At 46.4% G+C, this 18,137-nt stretch overlaps 1 protein-coding gene across 9 annotated transcripts in view; it reads right to left on the reverse strand.

Annotated features, from left to right (window-relative positions):
* ATP9B (ATPase phospholipid transporting 9B (putative)) overlaps positions 1-18,137 on the reverse strand; it is a 223,685-nt gene that overhangs the window by 113,830 nt on the left and 91,718 nt on the right. For 8 of the 9 annotated variants that reach the window (XM_044242779.1, XM_044242783.1, XM_044242781.1 and 5 more), the window contains 2 exons: positions 15,688-15,768; positions 1,202-1,277 (listed from right to left, as the gene is read on the reverse strand). In XM_044242779.1, the coding sequence (XP_044098714.1) occupies positions 1,202-1,277; positions 15,688-15,768 (157 nt within the window). The remainder of the gene's footprint in view (positions 1-1,201; positions 1,278-15,687; positions 15,769-18,137) is intronic. The other variant, XM_044242784.1, reaches the window with a different exon arrangement.

Consider the following 18,137-nt stretch of genomic DNA (forward strand, 5'->3'; position numbering starts at 1 on the left):
TTAAACATAGAAAACACTAGTATAAAACTAGGTTCCCTCACATCCTCTAGTCCCTAAGAGGTACACACGCGGACCCCCACAGGGGTCTCGTTTACACGCTGCTGTGCACACAGGCTCCATGGCCCCCACGTGCCCAGCACTGCCCTGCCCTTCCCTTCCAGGGCCCGTGGCCCGTGGCCCCGGCACCAGCCTCCCCCGCCTACAGTGGTAAGGCCTTCAACACAGCTGCCAGTGAGCTCCCAAATCCAACCTGTGCCTCTCCACCCGCTCCCTGGAGCCCCTACTTGCTCCTCCCGTGAGCTCTGGCCGGGTAAGGATTTTGGCTTCTTTGCTTTGGGGGCATCTGTACTTCCCTGTGGCACTCGGCAGAGGGTAAAGCACCGGCCTCACTTCATTAAGCCATCCTTCCCCTGAGCACCCAGGCCTGGGCATTCGCCAGCACCTGGCCTGCAGAGGGATCAGAAGAGCAACCTAGCTCCGAGGCAGGAAGGCTGTGGGTGTTGGGCCACAGACTGAGAAGAGACGGCCCTACCCTGCACGTCCCCCAGCCTTCCAACCCCCACCAGCATCCCCCAGGCTCCCTGCTGCTAAGATTCTCCCCTGGTTACTAGTACTAAGTCAACCACTTTCTGAGAAGCTGACCATCATTTAGATTTCAATACCTCCCAGAGAATCTACTTCCCACAATGTACCTTTAGGTCACCACCCCCGCCCCGTTCAGACAGTAGAAATACTGCAACATCCCCCAGTGTCACTCGGAAGAAAATTAAGCAGCTTTACTCTGGTCTCCAAAGGCCCAACATGAAATACCTCCCACAGCCCCCATCTCGTTGGATACTTTTCTCCCCGACAGACAAACCCAGCTCAGTGACCTCTCCGAACTCTCCTGGGTGACTGAGGAGTGGGAAGACCCCCCACCGAGGACCACCACTTCCCTCCCCAGTTGCGCTGTGCCATGTCCAAGTGAGGGACACTGAGAAGTCTGCCGAGAATCAGAACCAGCAGAAGCCCCCAAGCTGCTCTGTGTCTTGCTCCTCGCCACGCACAGCCCACGGCCCATGGCCCTCAGCCAGAGCTTGCCTAGGACTCAGCCCTCAGGGTAAGGGCCCTGGCAGCGCAGGGCGGGACTTCCAGACACCGTGTGCGCAGACACTCCACTCCACAGGGCACCGAGATGTGAGAGCGAGAACGTGTCTCGTACCTGATGCGACAATGGTGCTCGCCCACAGTGTGTTTTCTATGCTGAGACTCTCATGGACGGGTGGGTCACAGTCCTCCTGTTCGCAGAGAGAAGGGGAAAATAGCAAGTTAGCAACCTTTTTCACTTCAGATACGTGCAGTGATAGAAACAAGTGTACGAGCTGGATTCAGCGAGTGAGCAGGGAAGCTGCACTGCAGAATATAGGTGAATAACAAGGGAATTTAGACAGAGGATGCTGGGAAGAGGGCAGAGCAGGGAGCACCAGGAATCTCTCCCCACCCAGGCAACGGCTGCACGGGCAGACTGTCTGATGGGACTCTTTGGGGACGGTGGGGTCTGCCGAAGGCCTGCAACTGTCCAGGGGAGGTCGTCAGTGAGGGTCTCTCCGAGCTCTCAGCACGGTCGCAGCCGCCCAGCCACGCCGCAGGCAGCTGTGCACGTATTTCTGGAACAGCCTGCAGACGCCAGGTGGGCAAGGACCTGTCCTCCCAGTAGCAGGGTCTACGCTCTGACACGGACGGTGGCTTCCCATCACACAGGTGCCGACACCGAGCCTGGCGGCCATCGCTGTCACCCCTCCAGCTCCAGCTCTAGCGACGCCAAGGGCATTGAAAGGGCAAGGGCCCCCTTGGCCCCCTTTTGGGAGCCACACATTAGGACATTCAGAAACAGCTGCACAGGTGGGAATCAGGAGGGGACTGTGTGTGCCCACGGAAAGGCTCAGACAAGACCCGAGGAGACATTAAATGTACACCTCAGACTGATAACCCAGCACAAAGACAGCCTATAATAATAAAAAAAATCAACGAATCAATATAATGACTAAAACCCCAGCCAACCCTGAGGAAAAGAGAGAACTGAATTCTAGAGTTACCACGTTATTATACTAAAAGAGAAAAAAAGAAAGTGTTCAACAATAATGAGGCATTAAAAAAAAACACCCAAAAAGTATGAAAGGAAAATTATAAACCAACAGAAACCACCCCTGAAAAAAACCTGATGTCAGATACACTAGACAAAGACATTAAAAGGAAAGTATTAAGGATGTTTAAAGAAATGAAGATGTGGAGAACGTCAGGAAAACAATATGTGAACAAAACATAAATATGAATAAGGAGATAGAAAACCTAAACAGAAACCAGAAGAAAGTCAAGAGCTGAAAACTACGATGACTGAAGTGAAAATTTCCCTAACGAGATTCAAGGCAGATCTAACCATGCAGAAGAATCAGCAAACCTGAACACAGAACAAGGAGACGACCAAGTCTGGGAAACAGAATGGAAAAAGGTGGAGGAAAATTAAAAGGGTCTGAGGGAGTGCAAGACAGCGGGGTACTAACCAATGTACGTATTGTGGGAGTCCCGGAAAGGGAAGCCAGAGTGAAAAGGGCAGAGAGAAGATGTGAAGAAGTAATGGATGAAAACACTCCAAATCTGATGAAAGATGCGCATGTGAACAGTGAGGAAGCTCAACCAAATCCAGGGATGAGCTCAAGAGACCCATGGAGAGACACGTAATATAAGTTTTAAAAGACAAAGACAAGGGCACCTGGGTGGTTCAGTGGGTTAAGCCTCTGTCTTTGGCTTGGGTCATGATCTCAGGGTCCTGGGATCGAGCCCCCCAACAGGCTCTCTGCTCAGCAGGGAGCCTGCTTCCCCCTCTCTCTGCCTCCCTGTCTGCCTACTTGTGATCTCTGTCTGTCAAATATATATATATATAATATTTTATTATTTTATTATATTTTTATATATTTATATATAGATATATATTTATTACTTTATTATAAAAAAAATATATATATAAAAAAGACAAAAACAAGGGTGCTGGGTGGCTCAGTCAGTTAGGCGTCTGGACTCTTGTTTCCGCTCAGGTCATGACCTCAGGGTTGTAAGACTGACCCCTGTGTTGGACTCCACGCTCAGTGCGGAGTCTGCCTGATATTCTTTTATTCTCCCTCCACCCCTCCCCATCACGTACTCTCTAAAATAAATAAATCTTTTTAAAAAATAAAAGACAAAACACAAAAAGAGACTCTTGAAAGCCGTAGGAAAGCAGCGAACCGTCCCATACGAGGGATCCCCAATGAGGTTATACGCAAGTGTTTCATTAGTAATACTGGCAGCCAGGAGGCCGTGTGCTGACATATCCAAAACACTCAAAAACAAACAAACAAACAAACAAACAAACACCCATGTCAGCCAAGTAATTCTATAGCCAGCAGAACTGTCCTTCCAAACTTAGGGTAAAATCAGGGCATTCCCAGACAAACAAAAGCTAAGAGGGTATGTGGCCACTAGACCTTTCCTCCGAGAACTGCTCGAGGGAGTCCTGCGGGTGCAAGAGGAGGACACAGTGACTCAAACCACATGGGGAGCAAAGACCTCAAGAACCGCAGCACACAGACAACTATAACGCAAGTCTCACCGGAACAGCGGTTCGTGACTACACTTCTTGTTCTCTCCGTGACGTAAATGACGAATAAGGAAACCCTAGTATTGTTGTAATTTTGGTTTGCAGCTCCAAATCTTGTTTTCTACATTATTTAAGAGGCTAGTGTATTTAAAAGAATTACTCATTTACATTTTTAGGCACAGAATGTATGAAGATGTAACTGTGTGAAATTGGCAAACAAAAGGGGTGAGGACAGAGCCGTAAAGGAGCAGAGCCTTTGTATGTTATTGAACTTAAGTTGGTATAAATTCAAATCAGAGTGTTCTATCTTTAGAATGTTAAATGTAAGTCCCATGGTAACCACAAAGAAAACAGCTACAGAATATAACAAAAGGAAATGAGAAATTTAAACATTTCCCTACAAAAACCAAAAAAATACAATAGAAGATGCTAATGTAGGACCAAAAAAAAAAAAAAAAACCCTAAAAGGCACATAGAAAAAACTGAACAATGACAGAAGTTAAGTCCCTTCTTTCAGGAATTACTTAAATCCCGATGAATTAAACTCAACAATCAAAAAACAAAGACTGACACAATGGACAGAAATACATGACCCTGCACGCTGTCTACACGTTGAGACCCCCGTACACCCAAACACACAGAGAGCTTGCAAGGGAAAGTGTGGGAGGAAGCAGTCCATGAGAACTGGAAGCAAAAGTGAGCAGGTGTGGCCACACTAATATCACACGAATAAAATGTTGAACCAAAAAAGGTTACAAGAGACATTATATATTAATTAAACGTTCAGTAAGGCAGGAGGACATGATTATAAACAACTGTGCATCTTAATGAAAATCCATAAAAATATATGAAGCAAAAACTTACAGAATTTAAGGGAGAAATAGCTCAATAGTAATAGTTAGAGACCTTATTTTTCCACTCAACAACTACAGCTAGAACAAGCAGACAGAAGCGAGTAAATATAAAATCCACTCACAACTACGGCTAGAACAACCAGAGGGAAGTAAGTAAATAGAAAACTAAGCAAAATGAGCCAACCAGATTTAACAGATACACAGAACATTCCACCCAAAAACAGATACACATTCTTCTCAAGTGCACATGGAACATTTCCCATGACAGACCTTATGATACAAATTAAGCCCCAACAGATCATCATACAAAACATCCACTCCAACCACAATGAGATAAAGCTAGAAATCATCAACAGAGAATTCACAAAATTGTGGAAAATCAACAACACTTTAAAACAACCAATGGATTATGAAGAAATCACAAAGGAAATTAAAAGATGCTTAGAGACAAATGATAATGAAAGCACAACTTACAAAAACTTGTGAGGTACAACATAAGTGGTGCTAAGGGGGAAATTAATAGCTATAAATGCTTAGATTAAAAAAGAGTAAGGATGGGCGACAGCGTGGCACCGTCATTAGAAGTCTGCCTTCGGCTCAGGTCAAGATCCAGGGTCCTGGAACAGAGTCCTGCATCGGGCTCCCTGCTCGGTGGGGAGCCTACTTCTCCCTCTCCCACTCCTCCTGCTTGTGTTCCCTCTCTCACTGTGTATCTCTCTGTCAAATAAATAAATAAAATTAAAAAAAAAAAAGAGGAAATCGATGACCTAACTTTACAACTATGGAACTACAGCAAGGAGAATAAACTAAAGCTAGAGCAAAGACAAATGAAATAAAGAACAGAAAAACAATTTTAAAAGTGAACGAAATCAAAAGTTCATTCTTTGAAAACATCAATAAAATTGGCAAATCTTTAGCTAATTGGACTAAGAAAAAAATAAAAAAGACTCAAATTACTAAATTCAGAAACCAAAGTGGGAAAATTATTACAGTTAACAGAAATAAGAAGGATTAAAAGAGAATACATTATGGACTCTGAAAAACAATCTGAGGGGTTTGAAGTGGCGGGGGGGTGGGAGGTTGGGGTACCAGGTGGTGGGTATTATAGAGGGCACGGATTGCATGGAGCACTGGGTGTGGTGAAAAAATAATGAATAATGTTTTTCTGAAAATAAATAAATTGGAAAAAAAAAAAGAGAGAATACATTAGTACCCATGCAGCAAAAAATTGGATGAATGGATGAATTTCTAGAAACACAAAACCTACTAAGACTATTCATGAAGAAACAGAAAATCTAAATAGATCTATATCTAGTTAAGAGATTAAAATCAATATAAAAAATCTGACAAGAGAAAAGCCCTGGATCCAATGACTTCACTGGTGAAGTCTACCAAAAATGTAAAGAAAGACTAACATCAGTCCTAAAACTATTCCAAAAAATTAAAAAGAGAAGGGACATCTCCTCACTCACTCTGTAAACCTAGCACTACCCTGATACCAAAGCCAGACAAAGACATGACAAGAGAAATAAAGATCAACATCCTTTCTGATCACTGGTGCAAAACTCTTATAATACTAGCAAACCCAAGTTAGCAAAATATTAAAAGGATTACACACTATGACCAAGCAGAATGCAAGGTTAGTTCAACATGCAAACCATCAATGTCATACATTACATTCACAGGATGAAGAAAAAAAAACACATGACCATCTCAACTGATGCAGAAAAAGCAAATATTCAATATGCTTTTGTGATTAAAAATCAACAAATGAAGCATTCGATGAACTAGAAGAAGGGAACCACATCGGTACAATAAAAGTCAAACATGAAAAGCCACAGGGAACAGCATACCAGATGGTGAAAGACGGAAAGCATTTCATTTTGGGTCAGGACACAGTACTGGAATTTCCAGCTAGAGCAACTATGCAAGAAAAAGAAATAAAAGCCATGTTATTGGGAAGGAATAAGTAAAATTACTTGTTTGCAGGTTATCATCTTGTATATAGGAAACACTAAAGATTCCACAGATCTCCCACACACGGTACAACTGCTTTACCTAACGACTGAATGCAGCAAGGCGGCAGAAACAGTCAACGCACAAAAACCAGCTGTGTTTCAGCGGTGCCCCAGCAACGTTAAGAGTTAAGAGTCAACAGTTGAGTGTTCAGCTCTTGGTGTCAGCTCAGGTCATGACCTCAGGGTGGTGGGAACGAGCCCAGTGTTCAGCCCCAGGCTCAGTGTGGAGTCTGTTTGAGACTCTCCCTCTCCCTGTGCACCCCCAACTAAAATAAACAGATAAATCTTAAAAAAAAAAATCAGTTACATTTCTGTACACTACCAATGACAATCTGAAAAGGAAATTATAAGAACAATTCCACATAGCTTCAAAAATAATAAAATATTTAAGAATTAAGACTCGTACAATAAAAACTGCAAAACTGCCGAAAGTAAAGAAGATATAAATAAATGGAAACACATCCCACGTTCATGGATTGGAAGACTTAATGTCGTCAAAATGTCAAGACTATACCCAGAGTGATCTACAGACTCAATGCAATCCTTGATCAAAATCCCTATGACATTTTCTACAGAAATAGAAAAACCCTCCTAAAATTCATACGGAATCCCAAGGAATCCAAATATCCAAAACAACCCTGGAGGAACGAGAAGGGCAAAACTGGAAGAATCGCACTTCTTCATGTTAAAACTTACTATAGATCTACAGGAATCAGAACGGCATGGTCCTGGGATAAAGACAAAGGTAACAGACAGGCGGACTAAAACAAAGAGCCCAGAAACAAACACTTGCACGTATGGTGAAATAATTTTTGATGAGGGTGCCAAGACCTTACAGTAGGGAATAGAGTCTTTCAACAAATGATCCTGGGAAAACTGGATATCCACATGCAAAACGAGGAAGTTACCCTTCCCTAATAACACACATAAAAATAACTCAAGGGGACTCTGGGGGGCTCAGTTGCCTTCGGCTCGGGTCATGATCCTAGAGTCCCTGATGGAGTCCTGCATCCGGCTCCCTGCTCAGCAGGGAGTTTGCTTCTCCCTTTGAACCTCCCCCTCCTCATGCTCACTCTCTCTTTCTCTCAAAATAAGTAAATAAAATAAATAACTCAAAATGAATCAAAGACCTAAATGTAAAACTTAAAATAACAAAACCCTTAGAAGAAAACATAGGACAAAAGCTTCCTGACATCAGATTTGGCAGTGATTTCTTAGACATGTTGGATACGATTCCAAAGGCAGAGTAGCAAGAGAAAAAACAAAAAAATTGAACTTCATGAAATTTTTAAATTGTGTGCATCAAAAGACACTATCCGGAGTAAAAAGACACCCCAGAGAATGGGAGAAAACGTCTGCAAATCATAGATCTGACAAGGATTAACATTCAGAACATGAAGAGAATTCCTGAAAGTCACCGCCACCACAAAAAATGTTCAAAAGTGGGAAAAAGACTTGAACAGACATTTCTCCAAAGACACACAAATGGCCAAAAAAGACATGAAAAGATACTCAGTATCACTTGTCATCGGAGAGCTGCGAGCCAGAACCACGAGGACCCACCGCACTCAGGACGGCGGCAACGGTCAGGAACACGGGACACGGAGCATGCGGAGAAATGGGGCCCTTGGGACGCCTGGGTGGCTCAGTTGGTTAAGCGGCTGCCTTCGGAGAAATGGGGCCCTTGCGCGTTGCCGGTGGGAACGTAAAACGGTGCAGCCGCTGTGGGAGACGGTAGGGCGGGTCCTCAAGACATTGAAAACGGAATTACAATTTGATCCATAAATTCCACTTCTGGGTACAGATCCCCAAAACGGGAAGGGGTCTCGAACAGATATCTGCACATCCGTGTTCGCAGCAGAATGATTCCCGACAGCTACCGCATGGAGGGGACCCAGTGTCCACGGACGGATGACAGGAGGGCAGCGGTGGCCTACGCATCTGATGGAGTCTTCGTGACCCCCGACAGGTGCGGCAGCACAGACGGCCCCCGAGGACACGGTGCTGAGGAAAACGACCGGTCCCCATCGGACAAACACGTGATTCTAGTTACGTGAGGTCCTCAGCCGAAGGGATCGCAGAGGTGGGAAGGAGAACGGTGCTTGCCAAGGGCTGCACGGAGCAGGTGAGGGAGGCCGAGATTCAGTTTTATGAGATGAAAAGAGCATGGAGGTGGATGGGGGGCTCCCACACAACATAATGCCTTGTATTTACTGCCACTGCACTATACATTTAAAAAATGTTTAAGATGGTAAATTTAATGTTACGTGTATTTTACCATAACAAAATGAAAAAAATTATAAAGCATATGGGAATACTTTAAAAAATGAAATTATAAGTGGAATGAATGCCTTTAATCAATTCATTGTTAAGACATTTAACTTTGATATAAATAAAATAATTTTAAATGTGCATTAAACCACTCTATGTTCTAATTTTTTCAGGTAGCAAACTAAAATTTTATCTTTCAATATGTAACTTAGTTAGAGCACAGCACCCCCAGAAAAGTGTGGAATATTATCACAGTTAAGTTATAAGTTGATCCATCAACCTCTATCACAGAATATCCTCTCCTCACCTTTTGCTAAGGACAAGGGTTTTGCATTTCAGATGTACATATATTCACAGGAGAAAAGAGCGTATCTGTGAACATTTAAAATTAATACATATCTACCTCTACAAAGGCAACATTTGTATTTAATTTTTCTCTAGAATTATTATTACAGTAGGTGTTTTCCATGAAAAGCAAGCGCACAGAGCAGCTGCGGTTACGGCCTACTGCGCGCGGGTCTCAGGCGCGACCCCACTTCCTCTCCAGCAGGAACCACACACTCCGGCTTCCTCTCACAGCTTGTACATCAAATCGGGGAGCTTTCTGCCTTGATGTGAAGTCATGGTCTATACAGCATTCTTGCCATTTTGGTTATGGAGTGTTTCTAGAATATGAACTCCACGAGCCCAGAGCCCCGCCCCCGGAGCAGGACAGATTTCGGGTGTGGTGGCTCACGGGCCGCGTGTCTGTCACGCACCGAACACTGTGCTGTCCCGAGTGGCATGCGTCTCTCTCCTATGGTGACCTCTGATGGAAAACTTGTATTTTAAGATCAAAGAGAAATAAAAGTATCTTGGGAAGGAAGAAAGAAACCCAAAAATTTTTTTAAAGATTTTATTTTATTTGAGAGGACAGCGAGCGAGAGCGTGAGCGAGAAGGTCAGAGGGAGAAGCAGACTCCCCGTGGAGCTGGGAGCCCGATGCGGGACTCGATCCCAGGCCTCCGGGATCATGACCTGAGCCGAAGGCAGTTGCTTAACCAACTGAGCCTCCCAGGCGCCTTCATCAAACCATTCTGAAATGATATAAATTCTGGCCATTTTTGCTAATTACTTGGAAAACACTTGCTATTTACTTGGTTTTCGGATTTAGCTGTGAGGCACAACATCTAAACCAATCCTGACGAGTTTCCAAACTATTTCCACTAGTACTGCAAATCCCGATCAAACTATTTCCACTAGTACTGCAAATCCCGATCAAACTATTTCCACTAGTACTGCAAATCCCGATCATGTGAAGCGCTGTAATTCACACGATCAAAGACAGGGCTCGGCGCACAGCAGCCTCGTGGGCAGGAGGCGGCAGGAGCAGCCGCTGCTCAGCCTCCTGAGTCCAAACGCTGGACGGCCAGCGGGTACCTGCTCGGGCCACCCAGCTGCGCACGAGGCCGTCAGCGCGTCCGGGAAAGGACGCCGTCACTGCACGGATGAGACGGGCTTCGTCCACCTGGAGATCGCGACGGCGTTCTGTGTTCAAAACTCGGGTGGGCGCGGTTCCTCAGAAGACAACTCATCCGAAGACCGGAGAGCGGTACTCAAGGTAACCTGCCTCAGGTAGACCCCGTGGGAACAGGAGGGCTCAGCGTCCTCTTTCTCACATGTACTCGACACCGAGCAGAGCCCGCAGCCTTAGGAACCGGCGCCGGGAGAGCTGAGACGGCCTCACTGCGCTCATCCCTGGCCTGGTGCCAGAGCCCAAGAGGGACACACACGGCGACACGCAGCACACACGGCGGGCAGAAGTGCGATGGTTTCAGAGAACGGAAAAGAAAAGAAGGTCTTCCGCGTGGGACTCTTCTGCCGGGTCTTCCAGTCCAGAAGCTCCACAGACGGCCCTCGACGAGAGGGCTCCGCGGACGGACGGCGCCCACGCGTACAGCCGAAGCTCTGCTGCCGGACACACAGCCGCGCTTTCTTGCTCCTCTCGCGGGCCCTCCCAGCCGACGGCGTCCATTACAGCTTGTCAAGTCAAGTATGTTCTACCCCGCGCCGCACGGACCTGGAAGCACCTGCTGATAATTACACAATGGCATCGATATACAAAATACTAAGGAAAAATATTTAGTTAATTAAAAAAAAGGCTCACACTATCCCCATAAAAATGTGTTTACGGGAAACGTGAAGGGAAGAGTGAAAACAGTAGCATCAGTGCTTCTATCAGAAGGATAAGACCATCACTAGCCCCGTTATTTTACACAGCTTCACTCCAGCGGTGGCCACACCCTGGCGAATTTTCGAGCACCCCAGCGTCAGATCAAGGGCCCGCACAGCGGCTAACACGCCATCGTCATCCTTCACTGCACGGAAGGTAGTGCCAGCAGCACGCCCCGGGCGCTCCAGAACGGCTCCCGGACTCGTCCACGGGAAAATACCAGGCCAGGGAGCTGTCCTTTGGTCCCTTTCTTTATAAAGAAAAGCAAAGAGGTAACAATTGCCTGAGGAATAAATAATCCAAGAAAATGGAGTTTTCCCTTTGACTTTTATGATTTTATAGAACAAAGCCTCAACCTTCAAGAGAGAACTATGTGGCCTCTATGCATCAACTGTTTAGTACTTGTTTATACCTGAACGGAAAAGTCTAACTTCTGATCCATGGAGCGACGGTCTTAGAATCCAACTCTGACCACCACCGCTGGACAGAGGACAAGCGGTGCAGACTCACTCCTACTTTCCAGACACAGCGCACATGGCTCATCTTCCAGGTGTCTGTGAATCTAGGCGTTACAGCCACAACCCAGCAAACGGAGTGCATAATTTGGATAAAAACCTGCCAGCTGCTGACTCACACGCTTATCATTTAAAGTACGAAACAAATACAAAGATTCTCTAACATGAACTCTGACTTGTTCTCACGTATCGTGGCAATGTCCGTGCTCCTCTCCCCGCCCCAGACTGTGAGCTCTGGGACTACGGTGCTGACCCAGACCTTCAGAGCGCCGAGCACGGAGCAGGCACCCAGAACTGCCGAGGAACCGAGTAAATCAGAGTAGAAACGCGTGGACGCCCCTTCTCTTTGCACTCCGCAGAAAGCCAGCGGTCGGCCGCACTCGAAGCCTCTGGAGCACCCCTTTAGGCCAGCCTGCTCACAGCTGCCCATCAAGTGACCATAAAAGTGCAAATGAGTATGATGTTCTGAGTCTGAAACTCTTCCGAGGGGTCCCTACATACAGACATTTCAACATGAGTAATACATATCCTTTAGTATAACATTTCCCCACTGTGTCAAACTCCAAAAAAATACGGCATTAAAAAATATACGTGGGGCAGCTGAGTGGCGCAGTCCATTAGGCATGTGACTCTTCACGTCGGCTCAGGTCGTGATCTCAGGGCCATGAGCCCCGCGTCTCACTCTGCATTCAGCGGAGAGTGTCCTTGAGACTCTGTCCGTCTCCTTCTGCTTTCTCCCCACTACCCCACCTGGGCACACTCTCTCTCTCATTCTCTAAAATAAATAAATAAAATCTTTTAAAATACGTAAATACACACATATTATAAGGCTTTCTAAACTGCAAATAAAAGGTTCAATACAATTTCGTTTCAGAAATTTAAGTTGGTTCTCCCATTACTTTTCTACCACTATTTAATCCTGTCAACCAATTTTGTCTATTTCTAGCACAATTATGTATTGAAGGAGCACAGTATGCAGTTTCTTTTCAATTCTGCAATAACAATGATGGACTTTAAACATTACACTTTTTCTAATATCAAGAAAATTATTGTAAAAGATAGCTCTTTACCAATCTCATAGAGTACAGAATAAAGATTGGGAAGATGGGAAAGAAATTATCTCTAAGTAACTTTGTCTCTGGGTTTCCTTCTCCTTAATGTTACACAGTCTGCACAGATGAAATCTGCTTTGGGGAGGGAGAAAGCAAAACCATTTGAAGCTATTTTCTCAACAGTGTACCCCTCCTAACAAACAAGAGAGCTATGCTTTTTAGAAAGGGGGTATTTGGATCGGAGAAGACCTGAACAATGATGAATGAGCTACGGTTTGCAGAAGAAATGACAGGAAAAAGCGCATATGAAGAACATTAAATGGGGGGTGCCTGGGTGGCTCAGTGGGTTAAGCCGCTGCCTTCGGCTCGGGTCATGATCTCAGGGTCCTGGGATCGAGTCCCGCATCGGGCTCTGCTCAGCAGGGAACCTGCTTCCTCCTCTCTCTCTCTCTCTCTCTGCCTGCCTCTCTATCTACTTGTGATCTCTCTCTGTCAAATAAATAAATAAAATCTTTAAAAAAAAAAAAAAGAACATTAAATGGGAAGGCGATGTTAAAGGCCTAGGAACATGGCTAATATTTCAAAAGTGGCTAGTTTTAAACTTCAGGGAGAATTGCTGGGTCCTGAATAATAAGCAAATCAATTCTATCAATAATAATAATAATAATATGAATCATTTGTCTTACTCAGAACGTCATACAGTGAGCAGCCGAGGTGACCCTGACATTACGAGGTAAGCAGAAGCAGACGTCATCCACAATGTGCGTAATTAGACTCTGCCCAGGCCACAAAGTACATAATACGTGTACCGGCACAGGACGTCTGAATTAATCTACTCTGATTCTGATTCATTACTTGCGCTGATACACAACGTGTATTCTCTCTCTCGTAGCTCAGACTCTAGAAGGGGAGGAATATACGCAGGTGTCACTTCTTTTTTTTTTTTTTTTTAAGATTTTATTTATTTACTTGACAGACAGACATCACAAGCAGGAAGCGAAGCAGGCAGAGAGAGAGGAGGAAGCAGGCTCCCCGCCGAGCAGAGAGCCCGATGTGGGTCTTGATCCCAGGACCCCGAGATCATGACCTGAGCCGAAGGCAGCGGCTTCACCACGGAGCCACCAGGCGTCCGGCGTCACTCCTTCAGATGCTCACTTGACATCCCGTAGCTGAACTGATGAATCCCATTTCCAGTTACAGACCAGTTACTTAGCATGGTTTTTCCTTTCTTTCTGGTTTGAAAGACGTACACAAAAATAAAGCTTTTTCTCCGTAAGTAATCCAGAGCGCACTATGAACATATTTAAAAGGAGTGAAATAAAATCCTGTTAGGAACAGCAAACAGAGGCCACGCGAGGCCGGGCGGCGGGCCTGCACCCATCGAGAATGCGCAGTCTACTCACATGAGGCGAACGTAACTGCTGCGAACGCCAGAGCCTCGACGGGCCCAAACCCTGAGACGAGCTCCTGGGCCCTCCCGCGGCTCGGGAGCCGACTGCGCTGCGGCGCCACTAGTCCTCCCTTACGGACACCGAGCGCCTTCCCGCCCTCCCACGTGAGCTGTGTGCACGAGCTCTGGGCGGCCGAGCTACCCCCGCGCCCGGCCTGCACGGTCTGGCGAGGCTGTGGGGACGGGAGCAAATGCACGTGACTGCCTTCGCCCCAAGCACACCGGAGGTCAAGAGGACTCTTGTTCAGAAACCACTATCGCAGTCTCTCTTCTAAGCTGGAAACCCGGAAATGGCTTCTTCTTCCGACAAGACCTCCAGGATTGAGCCGGGCCACCCTTCCCCCGCGCCTGCGCATCACACACAGCCGCACGCGCTGAGCCACGCACACAAGTCTCGCACTGTGTGGACTGGGCTTTGCGGCCTGGCTGTGTTCAGCCACACTCCTGCTCCCTCGCACTGACTCGGTGGGACGCCACACGCACACGCACACGCACACACACGTTTCCAACTCCTAGCAGGTGATAAGCAAGAGAAATCTGCGAAAGAGAACGGAAGAAAGTACTATTCTAAAACAGTAATAGTGGCTAAGTTAGTAACTTTTTTTTTTAAGACTTTATCCATTTATTTGACAGAGAAACATAGAGAGCACAAGCAGGTAGAGCAGGCAGAGAGAGAGGGAGAAGCAGGCTCCCCGCTGAGCAGGGAGCCCGAAGCAGGGCTCGATCCCAGGACCCCGGGATCATGACTGGAGCAGAAGGTGGACGCTTCACTGACTGAGCCACCCAGGTGCCCCCTTAGTTAATAACTCCTAACTATTCTTACTAAGGAAGCCCTTGGGTAAGGCTTTTTCTCAAATATACTAAATTGTCTTTAATTAGAAGATGCTCTTTTTCATAAATATTTTTATACAAACACACAGACCTTGGGTTTTCTCCAGAACTCACTGTACACTGCCTCGTCTCCCTCATGGAAACCGATTCCGTGAGCACCTTGAACGTACTGTAACTGAAGCACCCGTAACAGCAAAGTCACAAAGCAGTGACTGACGACCACCTCCTCTACAGACACCTCATTTCACTGCCCCATAATGTGCTCACGGTCTGGCACCAGCAAGCGCTTTCTCAAACGATGACAACTGCTCGCTAATCCCGGTCCGTGAGCAAGAGGGAAATGAAGCCGACCACCCGACAGAAATCTGCAGGAACTAAAGGTAAATGACAGTCGCATATTAAAACCCTTCAAGTATCATAAAGCATTTAGAAGATCAGTCTCCGCTGTTACAGTCAAGTTACTGACCGGGGAGTCATGGGGGGAGAAGGGATGTCAAGCTGTACTGAAACAAGACGACTGTGCCAAGAACGGCACAAAGCACACACGTGTACGTGAGCAGACCCACAGCCACCCGGTCAGCACAGAACAGGGGACGACACGGCCGTGACAGTGAGCTCACTACCATCCCGACCCACACCGGACTAGCGAGGGTACTTCCCCTTGCTGACTTACACTTTCAGGAGAAGGACCATTTCCAGAGAAAGTACACTGAACGAAAACACGGCCCCACAGGGACCGAGGGGGAAACATTCTCTAGGCTTTCCCTTTTCAGTTCAAAGCTTCTGTTCTCATTTATTCAAATTTAAGGCTTACTGTTTCTAACGTATGCACACAATGAATATACTTGTATTTAACAAAAGATTTAACTTACCCTGGTAAATGTGCCTTCAAAACTATGAATATCCAGTTGTGGCTTCTGAGCATAAACATAAGCACTGATTGAAAAAAGGTCCTGGAATAGAGAACATCAGAATTAATTACAAGGTCATTAGACAAAACTACCTGGAAATTTTTCAGTCACCAGCTAACATCTTTCGTATGTTATTTACCAAAAGTGATGGTTGGTTACCCTGGATCTTGTGCGCCAACACTATGTTAGGATGGAAGGTAACTAAGGAAAATAATGTTTAAGCTCGACAGAGGTGTGGCAATTTCTCCTGGTTCCAACAGACTGCTGCGGAATGACAGGTGTGTGTCGAGCTCTTGGGAGATGCTCCAAAACGCCACACGGCCTGGGGCTGCCCCAGAGTCCGAGTTTAAAGGTACACCTCATGGAGTTTGGTCATACCGTGCATGACATGACATTTGGAAGTTACAGAGATACCCAAGAATTCAGTGGGATTTAAGTAATCCTCACAATTCTACTTAAGTTCTATAAAACAATTCAGCAAATTCCTAAATTTATTTGTGTGTTTTTTCTTCTAAAGGCGGCTGTATATGCTATAAACCATCAACTTCCTTAAAGCCATGAACATACTGCATTTCTCCCACGTGCCTGAGTCACATCCCCACGACCTAGTTTACGAAATCGTATGGGAAGGCTTTAACCACTCACACTTCACAGCAATATTCCCAGAACTAGCTTTGAAGTAGAAAAAAAGTGGTTTGGGTCACCCCACTCACAGGCAACAGATAAACGTTTCAACAGTAAGTCCCCAGAGATGACATTTAAACACCTTATTTTAAGACAATTTATAAAAGTACATCTGCTGATTTAGAAATTTTAAGTATTTTTAACATTGTAGTTTTCCTTTCTCAGTGTTCTAGAACTCACTGTTTATGCACCACACGCAGGGCTCCATGCGACATATGTCCTCCCTAAGCCCCACCACCAGGCTCACACACCCCCAACCCCTCCCCCTCCCAAACCCTCAGTTTCTCAGAGTCTGCAGCCTCTCGTGGCTCGTCTCCCCCTCCGATTTCCCCCTATTCACTTCTCCTCTCCATCTCCCATGTCCTGGGTGTTTCTCCTTATGCTCAGCAAGTAACTGACACCATATGATAACGGAGTCTCTCTGCTTGACTTATTTCACTCAGCATCATCTCCTCCAGTCCTGTCTGTGCTGACACGAAAGCTGGGTCTTCATCTTTTCTGACGGAGGCGTAATATTGCATTGTATATATATATGGACCGTATCTTCTTTAAAACTCTATGTAATTTTATCAAAATGATGTTATAATAAATGAAAATGTGTTGATAACAAATTTAAATTCTTTAATGGTGCATGATTATTTTTACCAGGAGATCACAAAGAATTTATAATACTCAAAAGTTCCTCATCTGTGTGGCCTTTAACAACACCAACACCCACACGGGATTCTGACTACGCTGCCCACCAGGCAGCCCACGGGTGAGGGACTTCCCATTTCCTCTGAGTGGCGATCCCGCACGTCCTAACGCGACCAGCGGGTCACCGACATTAGGAGACTCCGAAGCACACAGGCAGAAAGCCCGGCTGAGGTCGCCCAGGGAGGCGGCTGCAGAGCGACCGGCTAAATCTGACGCGTCTAAGTATGTTCCAAACTGATCCGGGTGGACGTGAATGATGCTCTAAGCGGGTGAATCACATCCACAACGGAGATTACTCATACTGAAGCCTTGCAGAGTAAACTATCAGAGGTCTTCAGTTCTAGATATTTCAGTCGTGTTTGAAAAAATATATGCTTAACTGGCTATCAGAAAGCTGGGCAAGTAGAGCGCTATACCGAAGTTTAAGCAATCTGTCCTTACTAACGGGCCTGAAATTTAAACCAGACCCACACCAACAAGGAGGTAAAGAGCTCCAGCCGGCTGTGCCCCCGTGCTCCTCGCCAGGGCCACGGCCAACCCACCCCCAGGAGCCTGACGCTGCAGAGCCCTGGCCTCCGCGCGGCCCGCATTTCCAGTCTCGCTGACCGAAGATGAGGACTGCCCTTGCACTTCCCCAGTAATCTACGCAGTAACGACAGGCATCCGAAGTACGCCTGAGAACCACGGCAGACGCTCCGCTGCAAAGGGAAGGAGACTTCTCCAAGACAAGGAACATTCTGTCACACAAATGCAGGTTGGACGCGACAATCCTGTGACTACTGAGAAAAACCAGCGGAGATGGAGAAACCTAGCCACTCAGACAAGGACTTGCCAGCTGCGAGCTCACCGGACAGCAAGGTAACAGCCGTGGACGGCAGGCCAAGCTGCTGTCGGAACACAGTGGGCTTCCCAGCGCGTCATGACAGACAGACCCCCCCGACCGCACCCACAGGCCCTCCGTGGAGCACGGCGCTCACTGCATGGCCTGGAAGCCACAGCACCCGGAGCCCTGGACTCACGGGCCCCCGCTG

This window comes from Neovison vison, chromosome 3 (genome assembly GCF_020171115.1).
Source record: "Neovison vison isolate M4711 chromosome 3, ASM_NN_V1, whole genome shotgun sequence".
Lineage (NCBI taxonomy): Eukaryota > Metazoa > Chordata > Mammalia > Carnivora > Mustelidae > Neogale > Neogale vison.